This window comes from Montipora foliosa, chromosome 3 (assembly GCF_036669935.1).
Source record: "Montipora foliosa isolate CH-2021 chromosome 3, ASM3666993v2, whole genome shotgun sequence".
NCBI lineage: Eukaryota > Metazoa > Cnidaria > Anthozoa > Scleractinia > Acroporidae > Montipora > Montipora foliosa.
This window is the reverse complement of record NC_090871.1, coordinates 41967310-41986725: the sequence shown is the minus strand read 5'-3', so window position 1 is coordinate 41986725 and position 19416 is coordinate 41967310. Positions and strand designations below refer to the sequence as shown.

Below are 19416 nucleotides of genomic sequence, written 5' to 3'. Positions count from 1 at the left end.
CTCGGACCCAAGCTCCGTGTCCTCATGGGTGATCAGTTGCTGTTAAATTCATCAGCTATCGTGGAATCTGAAGCAGAAAATGCTCGTTTCCAGCCAAGTGCGTGGGGATTTTTGACGAAGAAACATTCACGGGGGTTCGCAAATGATGTGGCTTTAGCTTTGCGTGAAAAAATCTTGGCTGGGATGGATTTTCGAGTCGCAAACCGCCTCCGAGCTGACAACGGTCGGAACCGTAGTGTGCAGCCTTGACTTCGTCTTAGAACATTGAAAACACGGCCTTCCCGAAACTGGAAAATAAGCTCCAAAAGGCACAAGAATTTACCAGAGGTGAGTCATTTTGATTCATGTTATTGATTGAACGTTAAATTGAGCATTTTTTAGGCTTCATAATCCACTGTATTTTATTTCCCATACAAAGTCTTACAACGCGTTTAAATTCTCAACGGCTGTCTGTAGTGACGCGAGCTTGGGCTGCCTATGGTGTAAACAGTGGAAGTGACCACGCGCTTGATCCGAGCATCGATAATGGCCGTTAGTCAGCGGCGAAAATACAAATAAAAGGTTCGATATTGGAAGGAAATTGTACCATAGTACAAGCTCTGTTCCCTATTTTACTTCGTCGACAGGTTGGCATGTTGGAAAAGTGTTGATGGGCCTACGCTACTCCTGCTGTTCGCAAATGGTTGTCTGTTTTGCTCTGACTAAGACATCTTTCATGGATTTTCTTTGCGATATTAGATGTGGGTAATTTTCTATCAGGTGCCATTTCTCCGTGTGCGCAGTGTTATTTTGTGAGAAAAGTCAGAATTGTGTTACATTTGCGTTTTCATCTTTTAGTACATGGCCTCTTTTTGTTGGAGAATTTCAGTTCAGAGAGATGCCTTTGAACACTGTTCTCTGGGTATCGTCTATTTTTGAGGCGTATTTCAAAGTCTCGTGCGTTTTCCAAAATTATAATTGGAAAACTTTGTTATTCGAAGCGGTAATGCTTTTCCTTTTATGAACGTTCTTGTTACTCCTGGTGGACATCAGGAAATTCTGTTGTGGGATCTTTTGTAGAGCACAAATATGTGTTTTTCACAGTTAAGAATTCCCGGATTGAATCGATTATCCAAGGCTGACATTTCTCGATGTATTACGATGGTCTTGGTAGAGGTATGAAGACTTTCTGTCTTGATTCCTGTGGAACTCTTTCAGAGATTTCGGCAATTTATGGTCATTTATCTGAGTTCTGTGGGTCCGATTTCCATCAACAGGGCTTAGTACAAAACATTCTACCCCCTTTTTAGAAACGAACTCCACAGATTTATAAAGTTTTCTTCTTTTTTCCGTCACTATCGCTTACCTAACTCATACATTTCCTTTCAGTAGATCCAAACGTTTGTCTGAGTCTACGCGGGGGGCTCATGTGACAAAGTCTATTTTTAGTAATAGTGCAAGGTGCACCGAGAAGCGTAAATGGCAATGCCGGGATGTACTGTCGTGACGCAATGGGGGTAATCTCGCCAAAATCTCCAAATATACCAAATTGTCAATTGTGGTGCTCTTTTGTAAAATCTGCCACATGTTTTTGCCATTGCGTGCTTTTTTTTGTTATTCTTGAATAATACGATGTGCGATCCACCCTCTACCAGGTACCCTACTGGCTGCTGCCCCGGCTGTACTTACCGCTCTCACACTGTGAATACCATACAGTTTTGGATCATGCCCCTCCTTCTGCAGCACCAATTTTACTAGATTTTCGAGCTCTTTTGCTAGACTATAAGACAAGGTCTCCTTTGTAAGCATCATCCTTTTTTTGGCACGCAGAATCCTACGATATAGCTTTGGTTTTAGTATCAGTTATGTACTCGGACACAACCTTCTGTAGTGCAGCAAGTTACGTTTAACAATTATCATGTTTTGACTGATAATGCGTTTACTCTTTCCTGTATTCCCACACACATTTATACCAGACATTGATGAGTGCTCAGAGTTGTTGAATGGTGGCTGTCATCAAGATTGTGTCAATACCCAAGGAAGCTTTAAATGCACTTGCCGGCCGGGCTTCCGACTTGTTTCCAATGAAAGTGGCTGCATTGGTAAGTGAATTCACTCTTACGTAGTTACCCCGAAGTTAAGTTTGATTCCATCTTAATGCTCGTCACTCACCGGATGAAACAAAAAAGTTAAAATCAAGCCACACGGTTAATTGGCCACAAAGGCTAGATAGAAAGTTCCCATGAATTTCTTTGACGTTTTCTGCAGCGATGAAGTACAAAATAAGACTGGTGACGTTTAGTCAGCGGAATTAAGATTTATTATTATATGGCTTGTGTTTGTAGCCGATATAATTGTGACTGAATTGCAGGGCATTATTCTCCCGTAATGCCCACGGGCCGATTACGGGCTATCAAAAACAAAGCAAAAGGTAATTAAAAATCCATATAATAAACTACTTACTAACCGAGCTAGCTCGAGCCTTACTGGGGAATATTGGCCCTCGGTCGTTTTTGAAGGGACCTCGCTACGCTCGGTCCGTACTGCCACGACCTCGGGCCAATATTCCCCAGTACGGCCCTCGCGCTCGATTAGTAAGAAGTTAATACTAATATTGAACTTTGGGATGCTTGAAGAAATGCTCTTTTTTTTACTCGATATTGCCACAAGAGGATTCTCCGTTTCTTCTTTTCAAGTATTTGCTCCCCAGCGTATCACATGACTAATTAGCAAGACAAAATGACATTATTCTGAGTACTTTTTCGCCTAAACGTTTAATTTATTCTGTTTTGTATTAATTTTTTAACGGCATATAAGCGGGTAGGTGTGGTATAAAAACCATTATGGCAGCTATCATTACAAAACTTTATTACCTGGTCGCAACGACGATGACAATTCAAACACCGTTCCACACACAAAATGCGCAAGCGTAAATCTTTTGCATGCTTTGTATGTTAAAAGTCATGAAGTGTCCCCTTACCCTTCTTTTAATTTTCCTCCTCAACTTCCCGGTCTTCGTTTCGCTTCGCTCGAAACGTCAGCTTTCAAATTTCTCTTTGGTGGTCAATTTATCATATTAACCTATTTGATGATAAACCCATTTCCGTGTTCCTCTGAACTAGTTTTCAAAAATGTCATTGGCTCGTCCCTTTAAATTTACTTCTCAAGTAAACATAAACGTTCTGAATGAAAATTATGTGAAATTTCATTGAATGGCGGAATGAACATGAAATGAAGGATAGAAAGATCATCGTTAGCTATGCAACTCGAGTTGTTGCAAGTAAGCCTGAAAGGCTTGAATGGTATTCACCTCATGAGCACGCAAATGCGCTGCACGGCCTCTATCCCGCTAGAGGTGGATGAAATGTCACATTTATATGTCTTGTATTAATATTCAAGTCTGGATATTTTTAGGCTTAATGCATCAATTAAATTACTGGAGGCTTGCTGCTTTAAGGGATTCCTTAGTAGTAGAAGTTGTCGTGAGATTTTCTTTAAACTTTTCTCAATTGTTCTCTACGTTATGGTGACTCGAAATGTGCAATTAAAAAAATTGGTCACTAAGCTCGTTTGCGAGATATGACTTGTTCAAGTTATTCAGTTAATCATTGCGACTTCATCTATCAAGGACAAGTTTGTTCTTACGCTACGTTTTGCAGAATCAGGAAGCAGAGCTTTGAAGTAATTCTTGACATAAGGAAACAGTTGTATTGTACTGTTCAAAAGGAATAATTTAATGTTTGTTTTATGGCACAGGCACACGTCTTGAAAAGGCACTAACTACAAATATCCTCGGGTGCGTGATCTCGAGGAGACAATTTTGTGTCCACAAGTGATGGCTACGAACCCTTTTTTCCCTGTAACTTCGTTTTCTGACGAAAAATTTTAAACGAGGAGGAGTAGGAGAATAAAATTATGCCAGAAAAAGATAAGTCACCAAACTCGTTTAGGAGAAAACAGAAAGCAAACCAAACTCGACCCCTCGAACAACACGTCTCCCCGATAGCGCGGTTTCACTTTCATTCTCGGACTGACATGGCACTTTAGCATCATCGAGGCTATCACTCGACGTTTTGTTTTGCAGGAGTCTAAAAAAGTTTCCCGTTTTGCTCTTTACTCTGTGCTCTGAAAATGGCCATTCTTCTTTGTAACGAGCTTTCCCGCCCGAAAGGTCGCCATTTTGAAATGTTTTTGGCTACCTTCGATATATCCATATTCACCCATGGCTACGAGTCTTTATGGTTAAATTTAAGCATTGTTTTGTTTAGAAATATACGTTGAGACTGGTGAGACAAAGAAAACAGAACTGAGCCGTGAAATTTGACTATAGAGCCTCTTAGCCATTCCTGAATACGAACGTGGCCTACACTGTGTTATGCGCAGAACAGGATGCGTAGTGCAATACTAGGGAATCACCTTAAGTCGCTTAGTCACCGTAAGTCACTTAAAGTCACCTAAAGTCGCTTAGTCACCTTAATAAACTATTTCCAAAAGAAACCTTGTTGGTAGCCCCAGCCCAGAAGCCAAGGGAGATTTCCTGGGAACGCCATTTGAAAGGGTTAGGGTTTAAAGGCTGTGGTTATCTTAACGGTTGATCTTCCATCTGGGGCGAGGATTTGGCACTGAGGGGCTTTTTGCAACATTGTCCCTCAGGGTTTTCGACAGTTTTGTAAAGTAGCGGACATATTACCGGACGTAGCACGAACTACCGAGGGGGCTGGGGGCATACCCCCCTCCTCCCCAGGAATTTTTAACATGCTGATAACACTCAGAAACGCTGTTTCCATTGTTTCTGGAACCCAAAAATCAGTTTCCCCGGGAAGGCTGGGGCTCACTCAAGTAAGTAAGTAAGTAAGTTAAAAAAAAATTAAATAATAAATAAAGCAAATCCCTCAAATATTGGCATCAAAGTACTGAACATGGAATGGGAAACAACCGGACGAAACGTCCAGCCTAAAACGAAAACCCTGGTTTAATTAAGGCCAATTTTCATTAGTCCACCAGCATAAGAACAAGCAGCACGCTCTTTATTGGTGTCTTTCGTCCAAAGAAAAGGTACTAATTATCAAAACTCTCCTGAATTGCGTGTGTTGATAGTGCTTATAAGCCTGCGTCGTTAGTGAAAACTGATCTTAAGCTGTCTGATGTCCGTGTCACAGAACGTGGAGAAGGTTCCTCAATGCCAAGTATCTTTGAACACTCCAGGTTCAATCTCGACCCCAGAGCTCTTCTCTTGACGAGAGCTCTGAGAAACCCTCTCTTCTCATTGGTTTTAAATAATCAATTGTCATCTTTTGGTTGACCTTCGAATAACTGACTTACGTATCAACTAAATTGTTCATTTTTCATTTTGTTTCAGAGGATGTTGTCATTTCATTCTCAAAGAGGCGATACCGCACATCGCTGTCAGTGAAAGCGGCACCTGGTGCCTCATTTTTAACAGTTCGTGCAACAGCAGACAACCCACAGATTCGTATCAGATACTTTATAAGATCGATAAACAACAAACCTTACAGTAGACAGACTGCATTATTTGAAGTGGACCCAGTAACAGGTACTGAATGGTAAAACGCTTTGAATTCAGTGACTATATATATATGCGTGCATTTAGATAGCGTATGTATTGGGGTTCAAATTTCTTCCTGGTACAAAAATTTTCAAACCTGTTCAATTTTGATTTTCCTTTGTTTCAGATTGTGATAATGAATATGAGACTTAAACAAAGCAACATTTTAAACCATGAAAAATTTTGAATCACGATATAATATTATACACATTACGGAACGAGGTGCCGGATTAATTGAAAAGTTACTTATCGACTCAACTGTCATCTCTCATAGCCAGTTGATTTCTCTTAACCGATTAGTAGTACTTTAACTAATCACTTTTGAGTGTATGTAGAATATATTAATAATCAGAGGTAACCGTTAATGATAATAATGGTTAACTTGTCAATACCACTGGTGACCAGAATACGATTACATCAGTGGTAAGATCTCTGTGTTCTCCGTGCGAAACTAGCATAAATTAAGGTGTCTCAAACCAGTTTCAACAATTTCAGTACACGGTTTTATTACAAGGATTACATAACGGCAATTTTGTGGTACCATTTGAAACAACATGTTTTTGCTTAACAAGATGCAATCATTATTGTGGCGTAATAAGTCACCATGGTATATAAACGCGTATCTCTCACAAACGAACGGTGTGATTCCATTTTGCATTTCCATTCCATAACTTCACTTGATTAGATGTGTTTGGTCATATATTTTTAGATATAAGCAAGCATTTGCTGGCGGCGTGCACGATTGACCCCATCCAAGTTGTTATTTAGAAATCCACTGGTCGCATATTAATTCTGAGCAAACGTTTGCCTCATTGGTGATGATGTATAACACTCCATAAATACGTATTAATCTATTTTCTTTCGTTCCCAGGAACAATTTCCGTTTGTGGAGAGCTTAAGAAGAAAGCACGTTATCGTCTGCGAGTGGAGGCACGTATTAGTGACGACATTTTCGCTTCTACTTTCGTAATTATCAGAGTCGAGGCGGCGAATAAAATATTGAGTGCTGATCCTGATCAAAGTCTGAGATTTCCGAGTCCAATTTACTCCGTAATTATTCCATTTAACACGCCCGTGGGTCAGACCATTCTACATCTGAGAGTGGAAAAAAGCAAAAGGCGGAGCAACGGTGCTGTGCGATACAGGATAAATTCTTTTGATCCTTACCAAAAGAAAGCTCTTTTCAGTCTTGATCCATGGAAAGGCTCACTCAAAATCAGCAGGGAACTGCCACAGCTAGATAGCCCATATGACAAACCTGTCAACTTTGTATTACAAGTCGTTGCCAGGACTCAAGAAAATGAGCGGAATACCTTAACGGCCGCAACACGAGTTTCTATCGTGGTGGTACCAGAGTACCCTGGGAATGATTATGTGCAGTCATCGGTAGCAGTGGTTAAGAACACGTCAGAGGCTGTAGACAGCTCTCGGAGGCTGCGGTTTAATAAGAGTGCAACTTCGCGAGAGAGAACTGAGTTTTCTTTGCATCGTATGTTTCGTCGACTATCCCCTGAAGCTAAAAGAGTGTCCAAGGCAGACTTACGCTTCTGTGAAATCATACGAGAGTTAAAGCGAGAAGTGGCAGATCATCTGCTAGGTTGGTTACTTTTTATCATCTTTTTACTTACAATGCATGCCTCGGAACCTTGGAGAAGTCACAGTGTCTTTTACCAGAGCCGTATCTGTACTTTAATTTTTTGGGGAAGGGGGAGAGAAAGAGACTTGGGCAGTTTCCCATACCAGAGAATGCCTTTCTTACTGTTTCCGATAGGGATCTGACTTTAGTCATACGTTCTTTTTTGTTCTTAAGATAAAGGTTCTCCTAATCATAACCTATTACAACTTTAAGCCCCTTCATTGTGGGGTATGCTGACGAGTTTGATCTAAAGCGTATTGCAGTAGGATTATTGTGCGTAGTCCCTTGCCGTTAACTTTGCAGTCCTGAACCCCGCACCTTCAGTTCGCAGTCCTTTTTTTTCTTTTGAGCTAGTGTTTTCTTGTTTTACCATCCTCATACAAACACCGTAAAGTTTGAGTCTTTAACCGTGATAGCGTGTAGCTTTTTTCACCTGCGTGATTTTATTTCATTAACGGTGGTTTTAGAGCATCATGTATTTCTTTTTATGTGTCATTTGGTGTTTATCGTGAACACTGAAAACTGTACCGGATTTTGTGAATTCGCGGCCCTGCCAAAAGAATTGCATGATATGCTTAAAATGTAAAATAGACCTTCAGAGTTTATACAGACAAATTCAACAGCTCCAGTGACCATTTTGTCTCCAGATGACCGCTCACGCACGGGGGCAGTTTCCGTGAGACTGGGCCCAAGCTCAATTGCTTCGGCTGGAAAATTGTCTGAGATCGTGAAAGAAGCAAACTGCAGCTTCCCCGAGGCCAACTGTTCCGATACAGAATATCACTCAAAATACCGAACATTTGATGGAACCTGCAACAATCTTGAAAATCCCCTATGGGGAGCGACCGCCACACCATTCACCCGAATGTTGGATCCAGTCTACTATGATTCAAATGGTCTCTCAGATCCTGTTGGGTTCCCTGATCAGCCATTTGCGCCTCATCTTCCTTCACCGCACCTTGTCAGCAAAGTGTTTTTCATTCACCTCAAAGAAGCCAATAGAAATGACAAACGCTACTCTCACATGCTTATGCAGTGGGGGCAATTCCTAGATCATGATATATCATTCACAGCAGAAAGTGAAGGGAGTGAAAAGTGTTTCTTGCCAAAGTAAGTATTATTTCAGTCATTGCCTCATTTTCTTTATATCACTACGTAAAATAAAAGCAAATTCGAAAAGACTTTCGATGAGTCTGCGTGTGTCGTGAAGTACCGAAGGTCAAATATTTTCAAATTTCACACATATCTATTGTTACAATGATCACGCGGTTCACTCTCACACCGGCAACTGACCAATAAGCTGTCGTCTTTTAAATAGTCACGCAGTATGGCACGGAACTAATAATAGAATTCAACTCATTTTCATTTTCATATCGGGATTTGCTCTCTACCTAACACTGTCTTGTATACTAACGTTGCAGTCTGAATCTTTTCCCTACCCGGTTCAAAAGACGTGCGCGCTATAAAATTTGTTCACATTCAGATTTCGTTTTTGCAAACTTTCAATTCAATTTGATGGTGGTTAATAATATTGCCATTCGCACTTCTTTCAAATCAACAACAAAAGGCTTGACTGAGGATAGCCTTCAGTAGGCCTTGATAGATTGTGCTAGTAAATTCCGTGAATAATGAGAAACAGTTGCTCGCTAGGTTGCCAGTTTATTATAGATAACCAATAGAACAATGACACAAATTTAACTTGATTTAGTGATACAACATGGTTAATTAATTCTGAGTATCCAGCAGACTAACTGTTTAACAGTTGATATGTTCTATAGTGTCTTATAGTTTACAACAGTATGTCTGCTTTCTGTTGTTTGGTAGCTGACATTGCTTATTGCCTCTTGGCACTATTGTATCCTATCATAACCGACGCCTCAAGGTAATCTTCAAGTTGTTTCTTGCTCCCTGTATGAAATATAAACAAAATGGCAACTACAATATCATTGATCATCGATAACCGCTGGAAATTTCTAGAGTGTTCGAAGCCTTCTTTGAGATACGGCTGTCCTAGCATTCGTGATTTCGTGGGCTAACATCAATAGATAACGATTGCCTGCAGCAGTTTTATTGTCATTTGAAAGTATTAAAGATATAATTCAAAATGTTTATATCTCTAAATGGTCATTGAGTACTTAAAACATTTCAAAGTTGCTCATTTGGTGCTCAAAACAGGTACAAGTTGCTTGAGGTTGTTCGAAAGGAAAAAGTTGCTCAAAACGTTGCCCACCATAATCTATTGAGGCCTAGCCATCAGCCCCGCAAGCATGGCGCGCTACATAATTGTATGACTCTTGAATCACAAGTATTATATATGTATTTTTTTATTTCAGCTGTGACGGGTCAGCAGTTGACTTTGAGCCTCCTTGCTATCCCATAATGTACCCAGACGGTTCTTCATGTACCATGTTTACTCGGTCAGCTGCTGCTTGCCAAACTGATAATGAAAACATAACACCAAGGGAACAGCTTAACACAATCACGGCATTTATAGATGGATCTCAGATATATGGCTCGAGCAGCGAGGTTGCTCAGCGACTCAGAGATCTGAACTGTAAGTAACAAGGAACTTCCTCCCCTGGTAAATTCAACAATTGTTGTTGTCCAACTTGCCACTTGAGGAATATCAAGTTGTTATCTTTAAGAAAGATGCCATCAAATGATAGCAATTAGTTGTTTAGATTTCCTTTTAATAACAATTTTGAAATACATGTTTGTTTCCTATTTTGGTACAACTTCCACCCTTTTCTGGGAGAACTTTGTGGTTAATGCAAATTATGACGTCGTTTCCATTAGCACCATAATCACATAATAAATACTCGAAGATATAGCCGAGAAAATATAACAAGACTCTTTAATTCCCACACGTGCTCAGTAACCTTGTTTGCACGATAAGAGAGCTCAATTAGTTGGTTACACCAACATGGCCGCCCTCCCATTGTTTAGGAACACCAACATGGCCGCCGTGACGTCACGTGAAAACACAATCCCAATCCCATAATGCAATACGTTTTGGGGGCTCTTTACATAACAACATATACAAGTTAATTACTCTTGGGACTGTACCATGCTTCAGGGAACTGGATATTTTTTGTTTTAATGCAAATAACCCCCCAAAATGAACTGTACTGTTGGATTTGCAAAAATAGCGAATAGGCCTTTTGCATCTTGTGATCAAATGGTACAAAAACCGCCATACTAGAATGCAAATTGTCCAATGGGACATCTAAAACAAAGAAAATTTAAATTAAATTTCTTTGTTTGATCTTTAAGGTGGGCAGACACGAGGGGTCATGTGGCAGGGACTTGTTTCAGCGACAGGTTGCAGCGACAAAAAACATGGTACACACTGAGGCGACATGTAGCAGGGAAGTGTAGCGGGGACATATTGCAGGGAAAATATCACAACATTTGCACACACATGAAAATGTTGCGGATACCTGTTTCAGGGATATGTTGCAGCGACATGTCCCCTCGTGTGAACTGATACTTTTTAAATTTTGCAACACCAAAACAGGTTGAAATTCATGGGACACGTCGCGGGGACATATCGCTGCAAAATATCCCTGAAACATCTGCCCGCAACATTTTGATGTGTATCCAAATGTTGTGATTTTGTCCCTGCTACATGTCCCTGTTACACGACCCTCATGCATGTCGCTGCAACATCTCCCTGCAACATGACCCCTCGCGTCTGCCCACCTTTGATTTGCCAGTGCGCAATTTGCGTTCCAGTATGGCCGTTTTTGTATCATGTGATGACTAAGCTGCAAAAGGCCTAATAATTCACCGCAGCTAAACCGAAACAACTACTTTAGCTGCATGTAGGAGGCCTGTACTACGACATCAACTTTTAAATGTAGAAGGATTGTCAAAACGTCCTCTGTTAAGACTTGTGCCAAGACTTGTGAAAATGTCCTATCCTTTTTTTTTTGTAAATGTCCGATTCGGTGGTAATATTTGTAATATTTGTTCTGTGATTTGTATTTTTGACAACACAATAGTTGCTCTGTGAGTGGTAATTTAAAATTTTGGTGCTGTTTCAGTATTTTGCAATTGTGTTGCTGGGACACATTTCGTCACTATCCGCTGTAAATTTCAAATTTGTTTCCATAGCAGGAAGAGGCCTCCTGAAGATATCTCGGCCAAGATACCTTCTTCCATTTGTGGAAACACCTTTCGATCCTCCTCTGAACTTGTGTCAGCTATTCGGTGGTTGTTTCGACGCTGGTGATTTTAGAGTCAACGAACAGATTGCCCTAGCGTCCATGCACACCTTATGGATCCGAGAACATAACCGAATAGCGGAGAGTTTGAGCCGATTGAATAAACACTGGGACACGGAAAAAGTCTATCATGAAACCAGAAAAATAGTGGGAGCGGTGCTTCAGCATATCACTTATAACCATTACTTGCCTAAAATTCTGGGCAATAACGCCTTGCCCGCCTACCGAGGATACGAAAATGTACACCCTGGTATCTTAAACGTATTTGCGACTTCTGCGTTTAGATTCGGTCATAGTATGGTAAGACCAAAGTTTGCTATGCTTGACGCCAATTACGATCCTGTTGCCCCAGATGTGCTTCTCAGAAATGCTTTTTTCAACAACAAACTTGTACAGAGAGAGGGCATTGAACCTGTGCTTCTTGGACTTCTAGCCAACGAATCGCTTGCTGTGAATCGGGAAATGGCGGCAGGATTGACGAAGCATCTTTTTCAGCAGCCAGAATCAGATCATGGCTTTGATCTTGCTGCGCTAAATATTCAACGCGGTCGTGACCATGGCCTTCCGGGTTACGGCGCATGGAGGCGCGAATGCAACTTATCTCACGCAGATATTTTTCAAGAAACAAATTTTGAAATTATAAATGCTACATCCCGACAGATACTTCACGAACTTTATGAAGATGTTGAGTACGCTGATCTGTGGGTTTCAGGCCTAGCAGAGGACCCTATTCCTGGAGCAATAGTTGGTCCCACCTTGCATTGCATACTGAAAGAACAATTTCGTCGTCTGCGTGATGGCGACCGTTTCTGGTTTGAGAGAAACGGAGTATTTTCAGATGAACAAGTTAAGGAGGTTCGAAAAACTTCGCTGTCTCGTATACTGTGCGATAACATATTTGGCATAGTTTCTGTTCAACGAGATGCTTTTATTGCAGCCACCGATGAACTTAAACGAGTTGAATGTACCGACATTCGTCAAATGGACTTGAGCAAATGGAAAGAAAATCAGCCCTCACCCCATCAAACGTGTAAGTTTCCTTTCACCTTTATATATATGTACCTCGTAAAAGCCAAGTGCAAGGGTCAGAAAAGAGAGTAAACATTTGACATGTGATACAGCACGTGATCGGTCAGTTTGAGATCGTGTAAATGCAGACTGCAAACCGCAAGGGTAAAATGTTGATTGCGAAAAAACCCTAACAAAAGACCTAACGGGTTGAGTTTGGTACTTTTTTTCCGAAGTCTGCCTTTTATGCTTAGTCAACTGATCTGCCGTAACCATTTTATTATGAAGGGATTAGTTTAAACAGGAATTTTGCTGCTACGTTGGTGGCCGGGGAGTGCAACAAGAGAAAATTTGTTTTGTCAAACGTTCTGAGATAGATAAATTAATCACCGTACGAAATCGAGGATTTGTGAACTGACTTCCTGGGCGTTACAGCTTCGCTACAGCGAAACGTCATTTTACACTCACCGAATACTTTACTGGACAGATAATATTGTTACTTTCCTGCTTTCAACTCTACATTTAACTAGGATTCTGCAAATAACACAACATTTTATATAAAAGACCCCGAAAACTAGGATCGGTGAATGTTTTTATTTCTAAAAATCTGCATCACTTTCATTTTTTCGACAGTTGGCAGCTGGTCAGATTGGGTTTACACAGTAAGAAAATCCACAGGTTCATGGGCAGTTGCAAAAGCTGGTGATCTGTGCCCTGGTTCAGTAGTGGATATTGAATGCCAGCTTGCTGACGGTTCACCAGCTAAATTGGCCGGTCAAGTGATTCATTGCAAAGAGAGGATTGGTGTGTACTGCAGGAACAGCGAACAGCTTGGGAACGACCCAGTGTGCGCTGATTACCGTTTCCGATTTCTGTGTGCCGACATCGAAAAGCCCCGTAAGTCCTTCGTTCTCTTTTCTTCTCATTTACACGGGGAAAAAAACGGACGGTGTACGTATTTCTGTGGATAGTTTAATACAATACCAATAACGTCGTCGCAGATGTTTAAGAGTGAGTGGAAGTATTAAGTTAGTCCGTGGTTAAAATAGGTACGCTCAGCGTGCGCAGGGTTACCTCTGTATGGCGTGAAATACAGTAGCAGGCTGAAAAGACAATGTAACTGCAACTCGTTTTAAGGTGGGCAGGCACACGGGGTCATGTTGCAGCGACAAAAAAACTTGTGTAGTGGACACTGAGGCGACTTGTAGCAGGGAAGTGTAGCGGGGGCATGTTGCGGAAACAAAATCACAACATGTGCACACACACACACATACATGAAAATGTTGCGAGTACGTGTTGCAGTGAAATGTCCCCTTCAGTGAACTGATGCTTTTATAATTGTGCAACACCATTTTGGGGGTGATTTTGTCCCCGCGACTTGTCCCATGTCCAAAAATGGGACGCATTTTTGCAACATGTCCCTGAAACATGTACCCGGAACATTTTCATGTGTTTGCAAATGTTGTAATTTTGTTCGTGCTACATGTCCCCGCTACACGACCCTAATGCTTGTCGCCTCTGTGTATATACACCTTTTTGTCGCTGGAACATGCAACATGACCCCTCGTGTCTGCTCACCTTGATGTCCACAGGGAGCCGAGTAGTCATACTCACGATAACAAAATTGCATTGTTGTATGAAACCCAACTTAAAATCGAACAGAAACGGTAAAATGAATGAGTTGCCGGTTCCCAGGCTCCTTCGTTTTCCCCCTATATTTGCAAAGACTTCTGGGATCGCCAGGGGGCAAACAAACCCGTCGATTGCGCAGCTCGAAATACGCGTTTAGAACTATTCAATAAGAAGTATTTGTAGGGTTTATTGGGAGATTAGAAACGTTCAATAAGAGGTATTTGTAGGATTTCAAGAAATATAAATCGTTCGAGTTTAAGATGTAGTCATAGGTGGTGGCGATCAATGTGCAACGGTGTATCGATGCGACAATGATCGTCGATATTCCGAGCGACAGATCAAACTAGTACTGTCTTGAGGTTTTACTCTCCTCGAACCAACAAAGAAATGGCAGCTTGGGAGAAACAGCTTCAAAGAACAAACTGCAAGGCCAACAAGAGCACTAAGGTTTACTGCTCTAATCATTTTGCCGGTGGATACCGTTGAAATACTTGCGAGAAGCCCATTTTGTATATGAAAAGTTATCCAGAGGGCAATAATGTGAAGGCCAGAGAAAACATCAAAACGAAAGGAAAACGAAAGCAACATTCAAAGCCAGATTCCGAGCCAGTTCAGTGAAGCAATGCCGTGATAGCTTCTGGAGAAAGAGTCGGATTAAAGTGCTTCGTCCTCGCGCACTTCCGAGTTAAGTTTTCCACTTTCAGTCGAGGATGATTTCACTTTGACAATCTTAACTTTATTTTCAGTTGTATATTGCGTTACATTAGCATTAGATCGGATTGAAGAAGGGAATAATTCCTGATCAGTTTTGATTTTCGTTTCAAAACCTGTATGCGATGACTTTCGCTTTTCGGTAGTTTCAGTTGAAGATGGTTTAATTTCCGTTTTAATGGCTGTCACATTTTCAGAATAAGCCTTTACAGGTATGCTCTTGATCACAAGTAGCTGATGATTTGAGGTCAGATACAACCACGGGTTGAATTCCAGAAGAATTGAGTGAATCGACCCTATTGACGCTCGGAAGAGGTGGCTTTTGTTTTTTTCAGGAAGAGTTTGCTGTATGGTGTATTTGTTTTTGTATACATTGAACATTATTCAGTGTTGACACTCTTTCCAAGCTTTGCTTTAACCGCTGGCACCGAAGCATACGATTTCACATTGTTGTCCTCGTCTGAATAACTTGACTTTTCCCTGTTTTCCCATACAAAATAGGCTTTTCGCAAGTATCACAACGGTATCCAACGGCGAAATTTGTAGACCAGACTTTAGTGCTCTTTGTGACCTTCATCATATCATATCATATCATATCATACGTCTTTATTTACCCTCGGATTTTTAGAGTAACTTGGTGTAGCTAATATCTCCGAGCATTTACCCTCCCAACCATGATACACCACAGAAGACAGACCACAACACCGGGAACTACACGCCCTACTCTTTGCGACAAGTGTGCGGGTTCTTTTACGTCCCACAGGATTATGAACATTGAAGGGTTGTGAGACGGGACCTCCGTCATATCGTCTTTATCCGAGAAGACTAGAGAGTCTAACCAATTGCAGGTGTAATTACAAAGGCAGCACCTTCTCCTCAGTTATTTAAAGACCCTGAGTGTTGGTCCGGCCGGAATTGAACTCACGACCTCCCGCGTGACAGCCCGGTGCTCAACCAACTGAGCCACCGGTACGCGGTGTGAAGTTTGTTCTTTGAAGCTGTTTCTCTCAAGCTGCCATTTCAAGTCTTACAGGCTTTGTTGGATCGAGGAGGGTAAAGCCTCAAGGCATTACTAGTTTTATCTGTCGTTCTGAATATCGAGGGTCATCGTCGCATCCATACACTGCACACTCATGACTACTGATCCCAGAAGTCATTGCAAATGTAGTGGAAAACAAAGGGGCCTGGGGGCTGGCAACTCATTCATTGCTATGTCCCCACCGTGGAGAATCACTGATTACTGGGCCTCATCAAAAGTCCGTCACCCAAGAGTAAGATTCCCCCAAATTGGCCTTGTCCCCATCAGCGTTAGAAAAGTGTCTTTTTTCAACCAACTTTTCCGGGAAAGTAAACAATAGCCCAAATTGGCTAACTCAATAGGCCATTTCCGAGTTCATGTCTGCCTCCTCCTCAAAGCGAGTCTAAGTGCAAAGTTTTTGTGATGGTAATTAGTTCTACTTTACATATGAATGAAAGCTAATTTCATAACAAAAACTTCGCACTTAGACTCGCTTTGAAGAGGAGGCAGACATGAACTCGGAAATGGCCTATTTTGTACCCAGTTCAAACCCTTTGGAAATAAAACGTTTTGTTTCACAAATATTTCCATTTCATGTGAATGGTACTCAAAGGCCGTGTTTTCACGATAGCCGTTGTCTCGCTTAACATTCCTGAAAGTGGTTTGTTTGCAGACTTCGTTTAAGCGACTTAAAAATGATACGTGTTTTCACGGGCAAGATTAAATGAGGAGAGAGCACTTGCGAAAGCGATAATAAAAATGATAAAAATTACAAAAAAAAGCACGCCTGTAGTATTTCCGATTTGAATAACCGCAAACGACTTCTCATTTGCCGGAAGTAATTTCCAACTCGCTTAAAGTGCCCCTGTGACCAAAAAATCAATTCATATTTTTCTTTGGATTTCAAAACTATGTTAACAAAACACTAAGTGACCCATGTTTTAAGCCTTGATTTCAAAAAGACACCTCTTTATTTTAACTGTAATTTTCCTATTTAATGGTCCGCCATTACTAACATTATGTTTTTGAGAGAGCTGGATCGAGGAGAAAATGACGTCAAAGGCTCACTAGTTTAAGAATGCAATACGTGTGTACGCCGCAGAATTAATATGCAGCACGGGGGTTTTGGGCTTTCAGACTTTTAAACTCACACTTTGCATATATAATAAGCTGCGTTCACACGCTGAAATTTTAAGCTAGTGAGCCTCTGACGTCACTTTTCCCTGGATCCAACCGTCTGAGGTCCAATCAGTCAGTTTTGAACGTGAGTGATGGCGGACCGTGCAATCCAAAACTTACACTCAAAGTAAACGGCCTTTGGATAAAAATCAAAGCTCAAAATTTTGACAGTCAGGTGTTAAGCAAACACACTTTCAAAATCTGAAGGGAAAAAGGAAGTGGTTTTTTTTTATCACAGGGGCACTTTAAGCTACCTGGTTTGGTGGCTTAAATTTAATGAGAATTCTATTGAAATTTGCCGACTCGCTTAACTTAAAGCGAGTTGGAAAAGGAACTGTTTTCACAGAATTTTCGGTTGTCACTCACTAAACGACCTGAAAACCGCTCGTGAAAACACGGCCAAAGAATCTTAACCCCGGAAACTTTGGATTGAGGATACAACATTGAATTAGCTGATTTCGTCTATTGTTAATCCTCCCGCAAAACGTGGTTTAAAAATAGATACTTTTCTTACGCTGATGGGGACAAACATGATACCAGATTCTTACTCTTGGGTAATGGATTATTTTGGTTCCTTTGCTCGTTTATGATCGTTTTCGAACCGCAAGGTTTTAAATTATCCACTTCCGACTGGTTTCTTCTCAAACGTTAACTTTTATCCATGTTCTTCCCAGCCAATGATTTTTCAATATTCTGTAATAATTACTCTAGTGTGAAAGACTCGCGTTTATGTGCTGTCTAATGAAAATTGCGCTTACAAATTTTCGAGGGTTAAACACTGTTTTAGGGGATATGGTAGGGTAGTAAGACGATTACCTTTATCAAGTTTTGTAACTTCGCTTTAATAAAATCAGCTTATAGTGAGCCAAATCGTTCGCTTTATTTAGAGAACCAAGTGGCGTAACGCTGACCCCTGCCAGACTATTCTGCCTGAATATTTCTTGGTTTTGTGGAGAATTTTATTTGGACATTTATCGTTGCTCTTTTACGAGAGGCTGGCCCACCTTTTAGTATTATTTTCATGAATTGTAAGTGAAATTTACATTTGCTGATCGATCATTAATGTCATTTTTGCCGTGTTTTTTCAGATCCACATGGATCGTCGAGTGCTCAAACGTCATCAACTTTTGAGATCAGCCCCAAACCACAATGCGACACACGTTAGTGCTTAGTTTTAGACACGACTTACCCTCGTGAGGCAAAAGTTCATTAGGGCTTGATGGACCTATGAAGGTTTTATCCTTTGTTATATATCTTGCCTCAGTCAGTTCAAATGGTGGATACCGCTATTCGTGGGATAGATCAGAAGAGATTGTATATGTGAAAGGACAACCTTTCGTTGCTGCGCAAGTTACGTTCATTACTGGCGTGCGATGATCTAGAAAACAAACCTCGACAAGAGAAAATGAGGGGACAGAGAAGGAGGCTCCCGGTCCAGCCCTTGGGATATGTCATGTCCACGAAAGTTATTTCTAGACGAGCGGAAGTCTTCCGAGACGTTCGCATGCAGGCCAACCTCGGTCCGATGTTTGAAAGAAAATATATATTCATCAGCCTTCCAACGTGCGCCATCATTTTCTCTTTTCACTAAGAACCTGAGAGCGAGGCAAGACTGCATGCGGACGTCTCAGAAGACAGACTTTCGCTAGAACAAAGACTTCCACTCGTCTAAAAAATAACTTTCGTGGACATAACATATTCCGGCCAACGCCTTGAGCCTCCCTCTCTGTCCCCTCATATTCTCTTGACCTCGACATGCTTCTTCCCAGAGTTCAAATATCAACGTTTCATATCTACAGTATCTGTATATTCATATCCTATACGGGTTTATTCCGAACTAAAAAAAAATGGCCAGCTCCCAGTTGGCTTGGGAGCTGAATAATTGGTTGATCACTGCATCGGTATCAGAGAGGTCTGTGGTCAAACTCCGTTCAAGCCTGACATTTTTAGGATTGCTTTTCGTCATTGCACAACTGCGATGGTTAAAAAAAAACCCTTGGTCGTCGGATATATTTTTATCCAGTAGATAATCACAATCAGGATTTCCTAACCCAGAAGACTCGATCTTATATGGAATGCGGGCCATGAGTTTACCGTATTAGGTAGTTTTGGAACGGCTACTTCTAAACCTTTTGCACAGAAAAAAAAAAAAAAACAAAAAACAACGGTATTGCGTTCCGTTCCTGATCCATGATTTTGCTTTTAGCAAGTGGAATCCCTCGTGCGATTACGTGGTTGCGGACCAATCAGAAGCGTAGTGATTATCACGCAAAACCTGATTGGCTATTATTTGACTGGAATTGTATCCTTAATTCAGCCAATAACGTAAGATGATTGGACAAGGCCGAATGAGGGAGACCGATACTTTTTGGTTCTGGACTTCTATCACAATCTAAAAAATGGGATATATGAAATTTACTCCATATATTTAAAAAAATCATTTGGTTCACCTCGTTGAGGA

At 41.1% G+C, this 19416-nt stretch overlaps 1 protein-coding gene across 1 annotated transcript in view; it reads left to right on the top strand.

The window, feature by feature from the left end:
* The window catches only part of LOC137997454 (uncharacterized), a 29583-nt gene that overhangs the window by 5720 nt on the left and 4447 nt on the right, over positions 1 to 19416 (top strand). Inside the window, exons 4-11 of the mRNA XM_068843473.1 lie at positions 1956 to 2081; positions 5339 to 5533; positions 6417 to 7142; positions 7829 to 8291; positions 9515 to 9735; positions 11298 to 12437; positions 13049 to 13312; positions 18044 to 18115. Of these exons, the coding sequence (XP_068699574.1) occupies positions 1956 to 2081; positions 5339 to 5533; positions 6417 to 7142; positions 7829 to 8291; positions 9515 to 9735; positions 11298 to 12437; positions 13049 to 13312; positions 18044 to 18115 (3207 nt within the window). The remainder of the gene's footprint in view (positions 1 to 1955; positions 2082 to 5338; positions 5534 to 6416; positions 7143 to 7828; positions 8292 to 9514; positions 9736 to 11297; positions 12438 to 13048; positions 13313 to 18043; positions 18116 to 19416) is intronic.